We start from the raw sequence: 14,467 nt of genomic DNA, 5'->3' as shown, positions 1-14,467 counted from the left end.
GCTCCTGGACCGCGGCGGACACGGCGGCGCAGATCACCCGGCGCAAGCGGGAGGTGGCCGATGAGGCGGAGCAGCGGAGAAACTACCTGGAGGGCACCTGCGTGGAGTGGCTCGGCAGGTACCTGGAGAACGGGAAGGAGACGCTGCAGCGCGGAGGTACTAGGGGCCGCAAGGCTTCCACGATTTCCCCTCAGGCTGAGGCCTCCTAAGAGGATAGGAAGAAATGGGATCCATACCAGTATATGGCCCTCCCGTGGGTCGGGTCTGGAGACTAACTGCGCCTGGGTTTTCAGACCTGGTACCAGAGTGGCCCTAAGAGTCTGCCTTTCTCTCCTAGGGAGATTGAGGGTTACAGTCTCTCCAGGGATGGAGGAGGAGACCATTTCTGAAATAACTGATGAGCGTTTCCCTTTGACTCACAGTGCCTTTGGGAACCTTGGGGGATTTTCTTAGGCTTTGTTCTCTGCCCCATACCCCATGTGCTTGGGGTCTGACTTTACCTATTCTGAGTCACTTGGCCTCCAGCCAGGCTAGGACCAGAAATTCCTTTTTTTCCTCACAGAAACGTGCCTCTACACTGGGCCATCTCACTCTAATTCTAGAAGTTTCCAAACAAGAAGAGATTATGTGTTCAGGCTGGTGTCTGGGTTATTGCTCTCTTTCCCCACCCCAGTTGTCCTGTTCATTCCCAAGATGGCCACATGAGAGCTGCTTCAGGGGACCAAGACAGATGTTAAGTTCCTGAATTTTCTTTCTTTTTAAAAATTTTTTTAATTTAAATTCAGTTTACTTAACATATTTTGTATTATTAGTTTCAGAGATAAAATTTAGTGGTTCATCAATTGCATATAACACCCAGTGCTCATTACATCACCTGCCCTCCTTAATGCCCATCACCCAATTATCCCTTCCCTCCACCTACCTCCCCTCCAGCAACGCTGTTTGTTTCCTAGACTTAAGAGTCTCTTATGGTTTGCCTCCCTCTCTGATTTCATCTTATTTTATTTTTCCTTTCCTTCCCCTATGTTTATCTGTTTTGTTTCTTAAATCCCACATATGAGTGAAATCATATGGTATTTGTCTTTCGCTGACTGACTGATTTCACTTAGCATAATACCCTCTAGTTCTATCCATGTTGTTGCAAATGGCAAGATTTCATTCTTTTTGATGACTGAGTAATATTCCATTGTATATATATACCACATCTTCTTTATCCATTCATCTGTTGATGAACATCTGGGCTCTTTCCATAGTTTGGCTGTTGTGGACATTGCTGCTATAAATATTGGGGTGCGTGTGCCACTTCAAATCACTACGTTGGTATCCTTTGGATAAATACCTAATAGTGCAATTGCTGGGTTGTAGGGTAGCTCTATTTCTACCTTTTTGAGGAACCTCCGTACTGTTTTCCAGAGTGGCTGCACCAGCTTGCATTCCCACTAACAGTGTAAGAGGGTTCCCCTTTCTCCACATCCTCGCCAACATCTGTTGTTTCCTGAATAGTTAATCTTGGCCATTCTGACAGGTGTGAGGTGGTATCTCATTGTGGTTTTGATTTGTTTTTCCTTGATGCCAAGTGATGTTGAGCATTTTTTCATGTGTCTTTTAGCCATCTGGATATCTTTGGAAAAATGTCTATTCACGTCTTCTGCCCATTTCTTGACTGGAGTTTTTGTTTTTTGGGTGTTGAGGTTGATAAGTTCTTTATAGATTTTCGATACTAGCCCTTTTTCTGGTAAGACCTTTGCAAATATCTTCTCCCATTCTGTAGGTTGCCTTTTAATTTATCAGTTGTTTCCTTTGCTGTGCAAAAGCTTTTTATCTTGAAGTCCCAGTAGTTCATTTTTCCTTTTGTTTCCCTTGCCTTTGGAGACATGTCTAATAAGAAGTTGTTGCGGCCAAGGTCGAAGAGGTTGCTGCCTGTGTTCTCCTCTAGGATTTTGATGGATTCCTGTCTCACATTTAGGTCTTTCACCCATTTTGAGTTTATCTTTGTGTATGGTATAAGAAAGTAGTTCAGTTTCATTCTTCTGCATGTGACTGTCCAGTTTTCCCAACACCATTTGTTGAAGAGACTGTCCTTTTTCCATGATGGATATTATTTACTGCTTTGTTGAATATTAGTTGAATATATTGTTGAGGGTCCATTTCTGGGTTCTCAATTCTGTTCCATTGATCTATGTGTCTGTTTTTATGCTAGTACCATACTGTCTCGATGATTACAGCTTTGTAATAGAGCTTGAAGTCTGGAATTGTGATGCCACCAGTTTTGGTTTTCTTTTTCAACATTCTTTTGGCTATTTGGTGTCTTTTCTGGTTCCATACAAATTTTAGGAGTATTTGTTCCATTTCTGTGAAAAATGGATGGTATTTTGATAGGGATTGCTTTGAATATGTAGATTGCTCTAGGTAGCATAGACATTTTAACATTTGTTTTTCCAATTCATGAGCATGGAGCTTTTTTTTTTTTAATTTCTTTATTTATTTGATGGAGAGAGAGACAGCGAAAGAGGGAACACAAGCAGGGGGATTGGGCGAGGGAGAAGCAGGCTTCCGGCTGAGCAGGGAGCCTGATGCGAGGCTCGATCCCAGGACCCCGGGATCATGACCTGAGGCAGACGCTTAATGACTGAGCCACCCAGGTGCCCCTGGAACGTTTTTCCATTTCTTTTTGTCTTCCTCAATTTCTTTCATAAACATTCTATAGTTTTCAGAGTACAGATCCTTTACCTCTTTGGTTAGGTTTATTCCTAGGTATTGCAGGGGTTTTGGTGCAATTGTAAATGGGATCAATTCCTTGATTTCTCTTTCTTCTGCCTCATTGTTAGTGTAAGAAATGTAAGTGACTTCTGTGCATTGATTTTATATCCTGCCACTTTTCTGAATTCCTGTATCGAAATAACCTAGCAACTTTTTGGTGGAGTCTTTTGGGTTTTCTACATAGAGTATCATGTCATCTGCAAGGAGTGAGAGTTCGACTTTTTTGCTGATTTGGATGCCTTTTATTTCTTTTTGTTGTCTGATTGCTGAGGCTAGGACTTATAGTACTATGTCGAACAACAGTGGTGAAAGTGGACATACCTGCCGTGTTCCTGACCTTGGGGAAACCCTCTCGGTTTTTCCCTGTTGAGGATGATATTCACTGTGGGTTTTTCATATATGACTTTTATGATATTGAGGTATGTTCCCTCGATCCCTGCATGGCGGAGAGTTTTTATCAAGAAAGAACACCGTATTTTGTCAAATGCTTTTTCTGCATCTATTGAGAGGATCGTATGGTTCTTGTCCTTTATTAATGTGTCTCACACTGATTGATTTGCGGATGTTGAGCCACCCCTGCAGTCCAGGAATAAATCCTTTTAATGTACAGTTGGATCCTGTTAGCTAGTATCTTGGTGAGAATTTTTGCATCCATGTTCATCAGGGATATTGGTCTATAATTCTCCTTTAAAATGGGGTCTTTGTCTGGTTATATATATCTGTGAATATATATAGGATATATATAGAATATATCTGTGATGTCCAGCTGGTGCAATGTGTCATCCAAAGCCCTTGTTTCCTTGTTGATTTTCTGTCTAGATGAGCTGTCCATTGCTGTGAGTGGGGTGTTAAAGTCCCCTAGTATTATTGTATTATTATCAATGAGTTTCTTTAATTTTATTATTAATTGGTTTATACATTTGGCTGCTCCCAAGTTAGGGGCATAAATATTTACAATTGTTAGATCTTCTTGTTGGATAGACACTTTTATTATGATATAGTGTCCTTCTTCATCTCTCCATTAATTTTTGGCTTAAAACCTGGTTTGTTTGATATAAGGATGGCTACTCCAGCATTCTTTTGATGTCTATTGGCATGATAAATGGTTCTCCAGCCCCTCCCTTTCAATCTGGAGGTGTCTTTTGGGTCTAAAATGAGTCTCTTGTAAGCAGTATATCCATAGGTCTTGTTATTTTATCCATTCTGATACCCTATGTCTTTTGATTGGAGCATTTAGTCCATTTACATTCAGAGTAATTAGTGAAAGATAATGAATTAAGTGCCATTGTATTACCTGTAAAGTCGCCGTTCCTGTAGATTGTCTTTGTTACTTTTGGGTTCTCTCTTTGCTCAAAGGACCCCCTTTAATATTTCTGGCAGGGTTGGTTTAGTGTTCACAAATTCCTCTAGTTTTTGTTTTTCCTGGACACTCTTTATCTCTCCTTCTGTTCTGCGTGACAGCCTTGCTGGAGAAAGTATTCTTGGCTGCATATTTTCTCCATTTAGCACCTTGGATATATCATGAAGTCCTTTCTGACCTGCCAGGTCTCTGTGTACAGGTCTGCTGCCAGCCTTATATGTCTTAACTTTGTAGGTTAAGGACCTCTTGTCCTGAGGTGCTTTCAGGATTTTATCTTTGAAATTTGCAAGCTTCCCTATTATATGTCAAGTTGTTGACCTATTTTTATTGTTTTTGAGGGGGGTTCTCTGTGCCTCCTGGACTTGAAATTCCCCAGATTAGGGAAATTCTCAGCTATAATTTGTTCAAATAAACCTTCTGCTCCTTTCTTCCACTCCTCACCTTCTGGGACTCTTATAATATGGATATTATTTCACTTTATGGAATTGCTGTGTTCTCTAAGTCTCCCTTCATGGTCTAATTATTTCTTTTCTCTCTTATTTTCAGCTTCCTTACTCTCTATCATTTTGTCTTCTATATGACTCACTCACTCTTCTGTCTTGTTCATTCTCATTTTTAGGGCTTCCATTTGGGACTTCATCTCAGTAATAGCATTTTTAATGCCTGACTAGATTTTAGTTCTTTTATTTCTACAGTAAGGGATTCTCAGTGTCTTCTATGCTTTTTCAAGCCCAGCTAGTATCTTTATAATCGTTTTAAATTCTAGTTCAAACATCTTACTTATATCCATATTGATTAAATACCTGTCAGTGAGTACTGCCTCCTGTTCCTTCTTTTGGGGTGAATTTATCCATCTCATCATTTTGTCCAGAAAAGAACAGAAGAATGAGAGAAAAAACAACAATAACAATGAATGACAACAGAAAAAAAAAAAAAACAGAAACAAAACAAACAACAAAAAACTAGAACTTTGGTGTGTTTTGGTCTGCTTATTAAAAGAAACTAGATCCCAGAATAAGAAAGACAAACATATATAGACGAAAATAAAATAAAATTCAATGGAAGGATACAAAAATTTTAAAAATATATAATGTATACATAAAATTAAAAAAGAATTAAAAAATAAGAAAATAACAAAAAATAATACTGAAGGACTAGACAATAAAAAAAAACCCATGATGCTATATACTGGCTTCCCCGAGAGCTGAAGCTTTGCAGCCCCTATGATCAGTTGTCCCTGCCGGTCTTCTGGGGGAGGGGCGTGTTGCGCGGATTGTCAGGGGGCTTTGCCCTGGTGGAATTGCTCCTCCCTGGCAGAGGCCGGGCGCAGTGTAAGCAGCTCTGGACGCCACCGGGTGGCGCCGCTTTGCTCCCCGAAGGCTTCCAGCTCTGATGCCCAGGATCAATATGGCTGCGCCCTGCTCTCTAGACCCGAGCTGAAAATTCACCCCCCGTCCCCCCTTCAGTGAGCCCGCACCGAGAAGCAGTCAATCACTGTGGTCTCCCTGCTTTCCCTCGGAACTCTGTTCACCCAGCCTGTGACCAAGCGATTTTATGTCAGGCATGTGACCGAGTTTCAAAACTCCAAACTGGACGGACTCTCGCAGCGTGACCCCATGCGGTTCCTCCTGGGGAGGTGGGGGTCTCCTGTGTTTCTCCCGCTTCCTGGGCCCCTGCTCGGAGAGTGGTTTGCCGACTGTGCAGCGGTTCCCAGGTTACGGCAATACCGACACCCAGCAGAAAGCCGGCGCCTACACCCACTGACTGCAGCCGGCTCCCCGCTCCGACGCCTGGGAGCTCCGCCGCTCTAGGCACCCCTGTTCTTCCTGCGAGCCCAGGATTCGGAGACCACAATGTCCCACCTGGATGCCGCCCCCACTCCGCCACCTGAGCACCTTTGAGCCAGGACATCCCTCACTGGAGCCGACTTCTAGAAGTTCTGATTTTGCGCTCTGCTGCTTAGAACACTGTGCGGTGGCCTCCTTAAGCAAGCTGTCTCCGCTCTGCCATAGCCTCCGATAGTCACCCCGGATTCACGTCTCCGCACCTCCTACCGCCCAAACTGTGATCGCTTTTCTGCTTGTAGACTTGCAGGCTTTCTTGTGTCAGATCTCCCATTGATTTATTGGGTGTCAGAATTATTTGATAACCATCTCGCTGATTCCAGGGACCAGATGATCTGAGTCTCCTATTCCTCCGCCATCTTAACTCCTCCCTAAGTTCCTGAATGTCCTGACCCTTCTCTTCAGATCCCCTGAAGACACATGTCTCCCACCATCCCATCACTGACCCTGAAGTCACCCTGAGGTGCTGGGCCCTGGACTTCTACCCTGCGGAGATCACCCTGACCTGGCAGCGGGATGGGGAGGACCTGACCCAGGACACAGAGCTTGTGGAGACCCGGCCTGCAGGAGATGGGACCTTCCAGAAGTGGGCGGCCGTGGTGGTGCCTCCTGGACGGGAGCAGAGATACACGTGCCATGTGCAGCAGGAGGGGCTGTCCGAGCCCCTCACCTTGAGACTGCGTAAGGAGGGAAACTTGAGCTCGGAGGCTCCTGGAGGAGCCAGTGTGGAGAACGTTAGTAGGGTCAGGGCTGAGAGCGGGGGACAGGGCCCTCTCCTTACCCTCTCTTCCCAGAGTCCCCTCCTCGGCCCCCAATTCCTGTCGTGGGCATCGTGGCTGGTCTGGCTGTCGTTGTGGTCACCGGTGCTATGGTGGTTGGAGCTGTCACGTGGAGGAAGGAGAGCTCAGGTGGGGAAAGGGGGAGCTCCGCGTTTTCTTGTCCTTCTGCAGTGTTTCAAGCCCAGGTGGAAGTGTGTCCTGCTTGTTTGTGGGCAGAGCCGTCCCCACACATGTGCTCGCGCACGTGCGGCTCGTGGCTACAGTCACTGTAGTAAAGCACAGGTGAGAGTGAAGGACAGATTAATCACCCCAGTGAATGTGGTGATGGACCCGATTCCCAGCAGTCACAGGTCAGAGGGCGAGGTCCTAGCTGAGGACAGACTCCACCAGGACGGTTGGTCTCGCCCTGCCATCTCTTCTCTTCCTGTCCCTGATCCTGCCTTAGGCCTGCAGTGACAGTTCAGGAAACTTCCCTGTGGTCCAGGCTATCCGTATCGTCTAGGATCTCGGGCCCTGCCTCCTCCATGGCATCTCATGGGATGTTTTCTTTCCCAGGTGGAAGAGGAAGGAGTTGAGCTGAGGCTGCACGTGAGTATGGAGGGGGTGATCCCTGAGACCCTGAGACGGTGTAGACGGGACCCCTCGGGAGCTCACCCACCCCACAGCTCCTCCTTTGGTTTCATCTCCTGTGAGTGTGACCACAGTCTGTCTGTCCTGCCCCAGGCAGTGACAGTCCCCAGGGCTCTCTCTGCTCCTATAGGTGAGACCCTGGAGGGCGTGACGGGAGGAGGGGAGGGGGGAAGGGGCCATGGCTGGGTAGCGGGGCTTCTTTGAGGAGGATGCTCTGAGCATGTGGTGGGCTGTTGAGAAAGTCCACCTGTATATGACTGACCTGAATCTGTTCACGGTTCTTTTCTTTCACCGTGTGAGCCAGCTGCCTTGTGGGGGACAAGCGACGCAAGATGCGTTCACTTTCCCCCCTTGTGACATCAACACCCCCGATTTCTCTTTCTGCAGAGGGCGTCTGAATGTGTCCGTGTTCCTGTTAACGTAATGTGAGGAGGTGGGGAGACTGCCCCCCTCCGCACACGACTGCGCCCCTCTGCCCGCCACGACCGACCTGTGTTCTCTTTCCTCATCCGCTTTCGTGTTCCAGCCGAGGGCGAGTGGGCCATCTCCTTCCCTGTCTTTACTTCCTGTTACACTGAGCCACAGCTTCTTACTTCCTTGTTGAAGATAGGACTCTGGAGGCGAATTGGGTTTTTTCCATTTCTTGTCACGAGGAGTGGATCAGTTAGTGAAAGGAGAGGCTTCCTAACGTTTGAGAGAAGAAATAAATGGAAGCACTGAGAGCTTCCAGAATCTGCACGTTTGGGGTGCTGGGTCTGCTCTGGGTGGGGACAGGCAAAGGCTGCGAGGAGCCTCGTGTGGAGGAGCCTCGTGCCCAGTTGGTGCTCAGTTCAACGTGGGTGTGACATGGTCCCTGCTCGGGTGCGGAGTCTCTCTGCTCCTTTGTCCTTGTCCCTCCAGGAGGACCTGTCCTTCCGGGACCTGGGATGACAGACACTCGGACATCGCCCAGACCTTGTCCTGCCTGCAGGACTGACCGTGGGCAGCAACGTTGCGTGGCCGGGTCAGCCTCGGCTCAGGCCTGGGTTGGGCCCTCGGCCCATCTTTGGGTGTTTCTTTGTTGTTCCTTTGTTTCTGTAGAGGATTAGGCCTATTTTCTTGTTCGTGTGGGAGTCTGGTCTCATTGAGCTTCGGGTGTCTCCTGTCTGACAGCGGCAGGAGGTGGTTGGCCCAGCGCTGTCTCCCCAAGGCCAAGTGCAGCCCCCGTGCGGGGAATCTGTAGCATCCAGAGGTTATTTTCACACTCATTCAGGACTTGCCTTCCTTCTGAGGTTGGGCTGTTCTTTCCATGTTTTGCCCAGTCTTCTCAGACAAACAGATTCTGGATTAGCAGACAGGGGGCATGCCGGACCTCGCATTTTCAATTAGTTGCTGTTATGTCCCAGCCCGGGCTCTGCCCTACTGACCCTGTGCGGGCTCCAGCCCCAAGTCAAGGAGTCGCTGACGCAGCAGAATCTCCTTCGATTTCTCTTCTCTTAGGTTGGGAAAGAGCACCTGTGAGGAGGATGGCTGTTTGTTGACAATGGGAATGCACTTGGTGTGCAGGGGAGGTGCTGTGAGAGCAGGGAGGGAGGGAGGGAGGGCGGGGCGCTGCGGAGGGAGGAGGGGCAGCCGCAGAGTAAAGGTAGTGCCTCTGGACTGGGGAGGTGCTCCACACTGGTCGCTCCGTGACTGCCACTCCCGCAGGTCGTGCGCCACAGAGGGGACACGTGCGCTTCGCGTCTGGGGAAGACCTTGAAGTTTCTGCTGGTCTTCCCAGCACACTTAGAGCAGCAGGAACGAAGATTAGGGTTCCCCCGTGGCTGTGCCTCAGCCTTGCTTGTGGGGCTTGTTAAATAGGGGATTCCTTGACCTTGTGCCTAATCCTCGGAGCCTGTGGGTCTGGGGAGAGGCCCCCCCGAGTGGGCCTGGTGCTCAGTCGGATGGGGAGCGGCTGAGGTCGTGGGGAGAGCAGGCCAGGGCGGGAGGGGCATTTAAACCGCATTTACGTCTCTTCCCCGCCCCGTAAAGAGGAGGGAGGGCGTTTGCTGTCTTGTGCGGTGTGATGTGGGAGATACACGTCCTTGTTTCATCGCGGGTGTCGTCGGGGGAGCGTCAGGGAGCGGGGCGCAGTTGGGACGGCGCACAAGTCCGGACGCTTGCTCCCTGCAGCCCTTCCTCTGAGCTGACGCTGGGGTCCCGCGCCGCTCGACCTGAGACGACAGGTAGCGCGCACACACACGCGTCCGCGCGGGCATCTTCTGCGTAGGTGCCGTGTAGCTGGGGGATCAGCACGAAACAGGTTAGCCAGGCGGCCCGGGGCCGGAGCCGCCGTCGGGCGACAGGCTGCGTCTGCCACCGCAAGCCCGGCCCTGCCGCGGGCACAGATGTCCCCGCGCGCGCGGCAGTCCCCCGAGGCGGGACACTGGCCGCCGCAGCCGCCCGTGGGCCTGGGGTTGCACTGCCACTCACGTCACCTGTCACACGCCTCGTGTGCAGTGGCAGCCTCTGTCAGGGGGTCGTGAGTCGGTCCCGCGTGTGGCCCCCTGTCTGGCGGAACCTCGGGCCGGGTCCCACTGGCAGGCTGTGGGGAAAACAGGTCCTCCTCTTCTGCGGAGGGAGGAGGGAGGCGGGCTCCTCCGAAGGCCCTGACCGGGCAGTTCTCCTGTGGGAAGGCCGCTCGGGTGCTGGGGGCGGGGGAGGGAGAAAGAGCGACTCATCGCCGGTCCTGGAGCACAGATGTGAGGCTGCCGCTCGATCTGGCGCTTTGTAGGCGCTCAGGCTCGGCCCAAGGACCACCGGGCTAATAAATGGCAATTCTCCTCTCGTTCCCCGGATGCCACCTGGTGAGACCCAGCTGTTGTCCACTGCAGTTTGGCCAGGTGGGCTGGTGGCCCGATGACTCAGGGCGTGTGTGCCCTGCAGTCGCTCTGGCAAGGACGAGAACGCCCGGGTCTGTAAGTCGTGAGCGGGTCTGTGTGCGCGCCCACGTGTGGGTGAATGTTTCTGTCTCGCTGTGCAGGGGCTCCTCTGGGGAGAGAGTCTCTAGCATCTGTCAGCTTTTACGTGACCGTGGCCACGCATGAAAAACCAACAGTGAAGGAGCCCAGAGCACCGGCCTAGTAGCTGGAGTGTCCCACAAAGTCGGGACTGTTCACGCACAACAGGCCAACCGGGAACATGGAAGGTGGGTTTCCTCAGCAGTTCCTGGCTAGGGCAGCCCCCAGCTAGCACATAGCAAGGAGCCTCTTCCAGTAGTAGAAAGGAAAGGATTGTCAAGGCAGAGGGGAGGGGAAAACAGGAGACGATGAGTAAACCAGGCCTTGTTGTGAGCCAGGGGGCCCTGCTTAAGGGGAAGGGAGGCGGTCTCCCGGGGGTGTCCCTTCAGCGCTGAGCAGGACATGCCGGTGGCCGATTGCAGCTCACATTTCTGAGAGAAGCTGAAGCTGCAGTAGGTTAAGTGTGACGTTCTCCGTGGTGCGTAGCGTCAGTGACTCCATTCTGGGCCCGCTGTCTCCTTTTGTAACAGGACCGTGAACAGCTGGTCGCAGACAGACAGACGTGATAGCCATGCTTCCGCTCTGCTTATCATTTGCTCCTGGACGAGATGAGGTACAGGGTTAACTTGCTTGCTTTTACTCTGAATTTCTCTTTGTGGAGCGGGGAGGGTTTCTTCCCCCACCTGACCAGCTGTCTGATTCCCTGTCACCACCTGGGTGTCCTCCAATTCATTCATTTCGCGTCTGACGCTGTCCACCTGGAGTGAGCATGTGACGCACAGGCGGAAGGACTCATCCTGCAAGGTTGCCCTCAGCTCCCGGGCAAGTCTCCACTCTCAGGTTCCCATGTCCCCTGTACTGTTGTTCACGTTGGCTACAGTGTTGGGGGTACCCTGGACATTCAGTCATTTGCTAGCACGACTCCTAGACCTCAGGAGAATTCCATGCTGACCGTGATGGTTTATTATAAGGATCCACACGAGCAGCCGGATGAAGAGGCGCAGGAGTGTGGGAGCGTGCAGGTCCCTGTGCAGGAGCCTCTGTCACTGTGGACTTGGAATGTGCCACGCTCAGAGCACGTGGACGTGTTTGCCATTTCAGAAGCTCTGTGAACCCCATTGTTGAGAAGACGTCATAGAAGCTTCATGACATAGGCATGCTTGCTTCAGTCACTGGCTGTCAGGGATGGAGGTCAGCCACCAGCACCTCTCCCCGGAGGTCGGGGAGCGAGGCTGATGGCTCTCGCTCTCTAACATGGTTTGGTCCTCCTGGTCACCAGTCCCCAACCTGAAGCTATCTAGGACCCTCAGCCAAGTCATCTCATTAGCATACTAGAGAGGCTCTTATCACTCAGGAGATCCCAAGGGCTTGGGGAGCTCGGTGCCAGGAACCGGGCACAAAGACCAAATATTGTTTTTTGACTTTTATTTTTTAAATTTTTATTGTTATGTTAATCACCATACATTACATCATTAGTTCTTGATGTAGTGTTCCATGATTCATTGTTTGTGCATAACACCCAGTGCTCCACGCAGAATGTGCCCTCTTTAATACCCATCACCAGGCTAACCCATCCCCCACCCTCCTCCCCTCTAGAACCCTCAGTTTGTTTTTCAGAGTCCATCGTCTCTCATGGTTCGTCTCCCCCTCCGACTTACTCCCCTTCATTCTTCCCCTCCTGCTATCTTCTTCTTTTTCTTTTTTCTTAACATATGTTGCATCACTTGTTTCAGAAGTACAGCTCTCTGATTCAACAACAAAGACCAAATATTTTTATTATCCCACAGGCCACGCCGTGGTCTTTAACCACAGATCTCTTGTAGCGATAGGACCGGAACTGCAGAGATGCTGCCACGGTAGCCGCGTCCCACTGACAATTTACGCACCATCCTGCTGGAGGACAGGGTCTCCCAGGGTCACTCTGGTCTGCTGGGTCCATTCAGTGTTGCCAGGTTCCAGAAGCAGGAATGTTCTCACAGCGTACGGCTTTCTCTCTCAGGCATCTGGGAGAATTGAGCTAAGAGACAGTGTCATCTCCTGCTCACACTTCTTCGGAGGGGTTAATGTAATACTGGATTTCCCTCATTACATAGAGAATTTATCCATTCTTTTCCCCTCAGCTACTATTTCTAGTTCTCTGCATTTATGCCCAACTCTCTGCCTTTGAAGAGACATTATGTGTGGCTGCTGTGCTGGTCTACACTGCGGGCAGCAACACTAGTCTGGGAAGCACCCCGCCCAGTCCACTCTGGGTCATAGTGGGGAGGGTCACACCGGGACAGAACTGGCGGGTAAGGGGCCACCAGGTGGCGTAGCAGTGCTCACCGTCAGCCCCAACTTTGCTGGATGGAGTGAAGGCACAGCCCTCCCCTCTCAGGCCCTTCGGATTTCCACATCAGGGTTTAACGAAGTAGTTCCAGTGTCTTGCTTCGGAACGCGTCCGCTTCTGGCACGCGCGCTTGCATCCCTGCCCTGAGACTCAGCATCGGGTAGGGTGAGCGAGTGTGGAGGTGAAGCACGGTCGTACAGATTGATGTCCTCTCCCTTGGGAAGGACTGTAGAGTTACACTGGCACCCGTCCCCTACACCTCCTTCTCAGATCCCCCAGGAAAAAGTGTGTAGTGGAGACCGTCCTGTAGCCCCTCTCACGCTGGGTGGGAGCACACGCTTGTGAAGGTGTGGAAACCAGCACTTCATGCCTGCATGGCACCAACACCCTGTTTTCACAGTGTGTCCGTTGCCTGTTCCCATTGTCCATGAAGCTGTTACTCTGTCAACCTGTCTCTATGCCCTTTGTGGGACATTATGGTTTGTCACTTTTTTTTTGGTGTGAGGAAATGTCACCGAGCATTCCAAACTCGTGCAGTATCTTTTTTTTTTTCACATGTGCACCAACAGGCATGTATGAGAATGTTCTCAGGAGCACTATGTATGATTGCCCCAAATGGGAAATGACATAAATGCATATGACAGGAAAACAGATACATAAATTGTAGCACGTCCATACAACGGCATACCATGCAGCCCCGAAAAAGGCTGGCCTGTGGCTACGCCCTACAGCGTGGGTGAATCTCACGGACAGGGCATCGAGTGAAAGAAGCCACACACGCAAGAGTATGACTCTTTGTATGTGAAGTTGAACATCAGGACTAATTTATAATGTCAGAAGTCAGAGAGTGGTTACCTTTTGTGGTGACGTATTGACTGGGAATCTCTGCGAAGGTCAGCGTGCTCGGCATCTTGCTCTGGGGGGTGGTACATGGAGGTGTGCACATGTAAAATTTCACTGATCTGTCCACACAGGACAGTCCTCTCTGCGCGTTTTATTTTTTTAAATTTTTAAGTGAAGTCTAGCTGTGTTGTGTTTTCTTTTTGTTTTTTTCTTTTCTTTCTTTCTTTCTTTTTTTTTAATAGCACTCTGACCAATTGCATCTACCACTGGGTGAGCAAAACCCAATCCAGAATACGAGTTCCTGTCAAGGCCCATTTGTAGCCCCTCGGGGTTACCGGTTCCACTCTGACTTCCCAGCTACGGTCAAGGCTTTCCTACAGGGGACCGGCCTCCTAGCTCTCTGTAGAGTTTGGTTGGCAGCCAGAACAGTTCTTTTTGGTATTTTGGGCCACAGAGGATGCAAGTGGACTCTAGAGTTTCAGGCCTTCTCTGCATTGCCACAGCCCCCACTGTCCCCTTATTTCACTGACCTACGTGGGTACCTCAAGAGAGGACGACACCAGGATACCCACTCATCCATTTCAATCGACTTCCAAACTCAGAAGGTGGTTCTTGTGATGAGCATCAACATGTCCTCCTTTAATGCACCCCTCAAATGCCTGTAGTGATCGAGGGTCCAGCCCCCATGTGGTTATCCCTTTAATAGACCTTGTTTCCGTTGTCCTGCTGCCTGACCATGTGGCCTGGCTGTTGGCCACTGCCCATGAGTTGGTAAATTCCAAACACAGGAGTTTTTCTCATTGTTCCATTTTTTTCCTTACCGTGTATCAACATAAACATTAAAACTACCCTATGACTGAAGTAAAAAATAATCCTGAGACTGACAGCCATGTAATCTTGGATAATGTTGGAAAAACACTCTAAAGGAGAGGACAGTGTCCAGA

The 14,467-nt window shown here is 50.0% G+C and overlaps 1 protein-coding gene and 1 long non-coding RNA gene across 3 annotated transcripts; both read left to right on the top strand.

Moving 5' to 3' along the window:
* Nucleotides 1-5: 5 nt before the first annotated feature.
* On the top strand, nucleotides 6-7,333 carry LOC112817384 (patr class I histocompatibility antigen, B-1 alpha chain-like; the record flags this gene model as incomplete). Its single annotated transcript, XM_073890573.1, has 3 exons — nucleotides 6-156; nucleotides 6,370-6,645; nucleotides 7,299-7,333. Coding segments are annotated over 3 exons (447 nt in total), but the record flags the coding sequence as incomplete, so codon positions are not given.
* A 183-nt stretch (nucleotides 7,334-7,516) lies between these two features.
* On the top strand, nucleotides 7,517-14,458 carry LOC112817383 (uncharacterized). 2 transcript variants are annotated; one of them, XR_012377420.1, is made up of 3 exons: nucleotides 7,517-10,539; nucleotides 10,882-10,964; nucleotides 13,766-14,458. It is a non-coding gene; the product is annotated as an uncharacterized lncRNA (long non-coding RNA). The 2 variants fall into 2 exon arrangements; XR_003206388.2 differs by lacking the exon at nucleotides 13,766-14,458 and adding an exon at nucleotides 12,139-12,497.
* Nucleotides 14,459-14,467: the final 9 nt, after the last annotated feature.

The sequence above is a fragment of the Callorhinus ursinus genome, unplaced genomic scaffold, assembly GCF_003265705.2.
Source record: "Callorhinus ursinus isolate GAN/ISIS: 27379988/994484 unplaced genomic scaffold, GSC_fseal_2.0 scaffold977, whole genome shotgun sequence".
Taxonomy (NCBI): Eukaryota; Metazoa; Chordata; class Mammalia; order Carnivora; family Otariidae; genus Callorhinus; species Callorhinus ursinus.
Note: the sequence above shows the minus strand (reverse complement) of the source record. Positions and strands in the feature narration are given on the sequence as shown.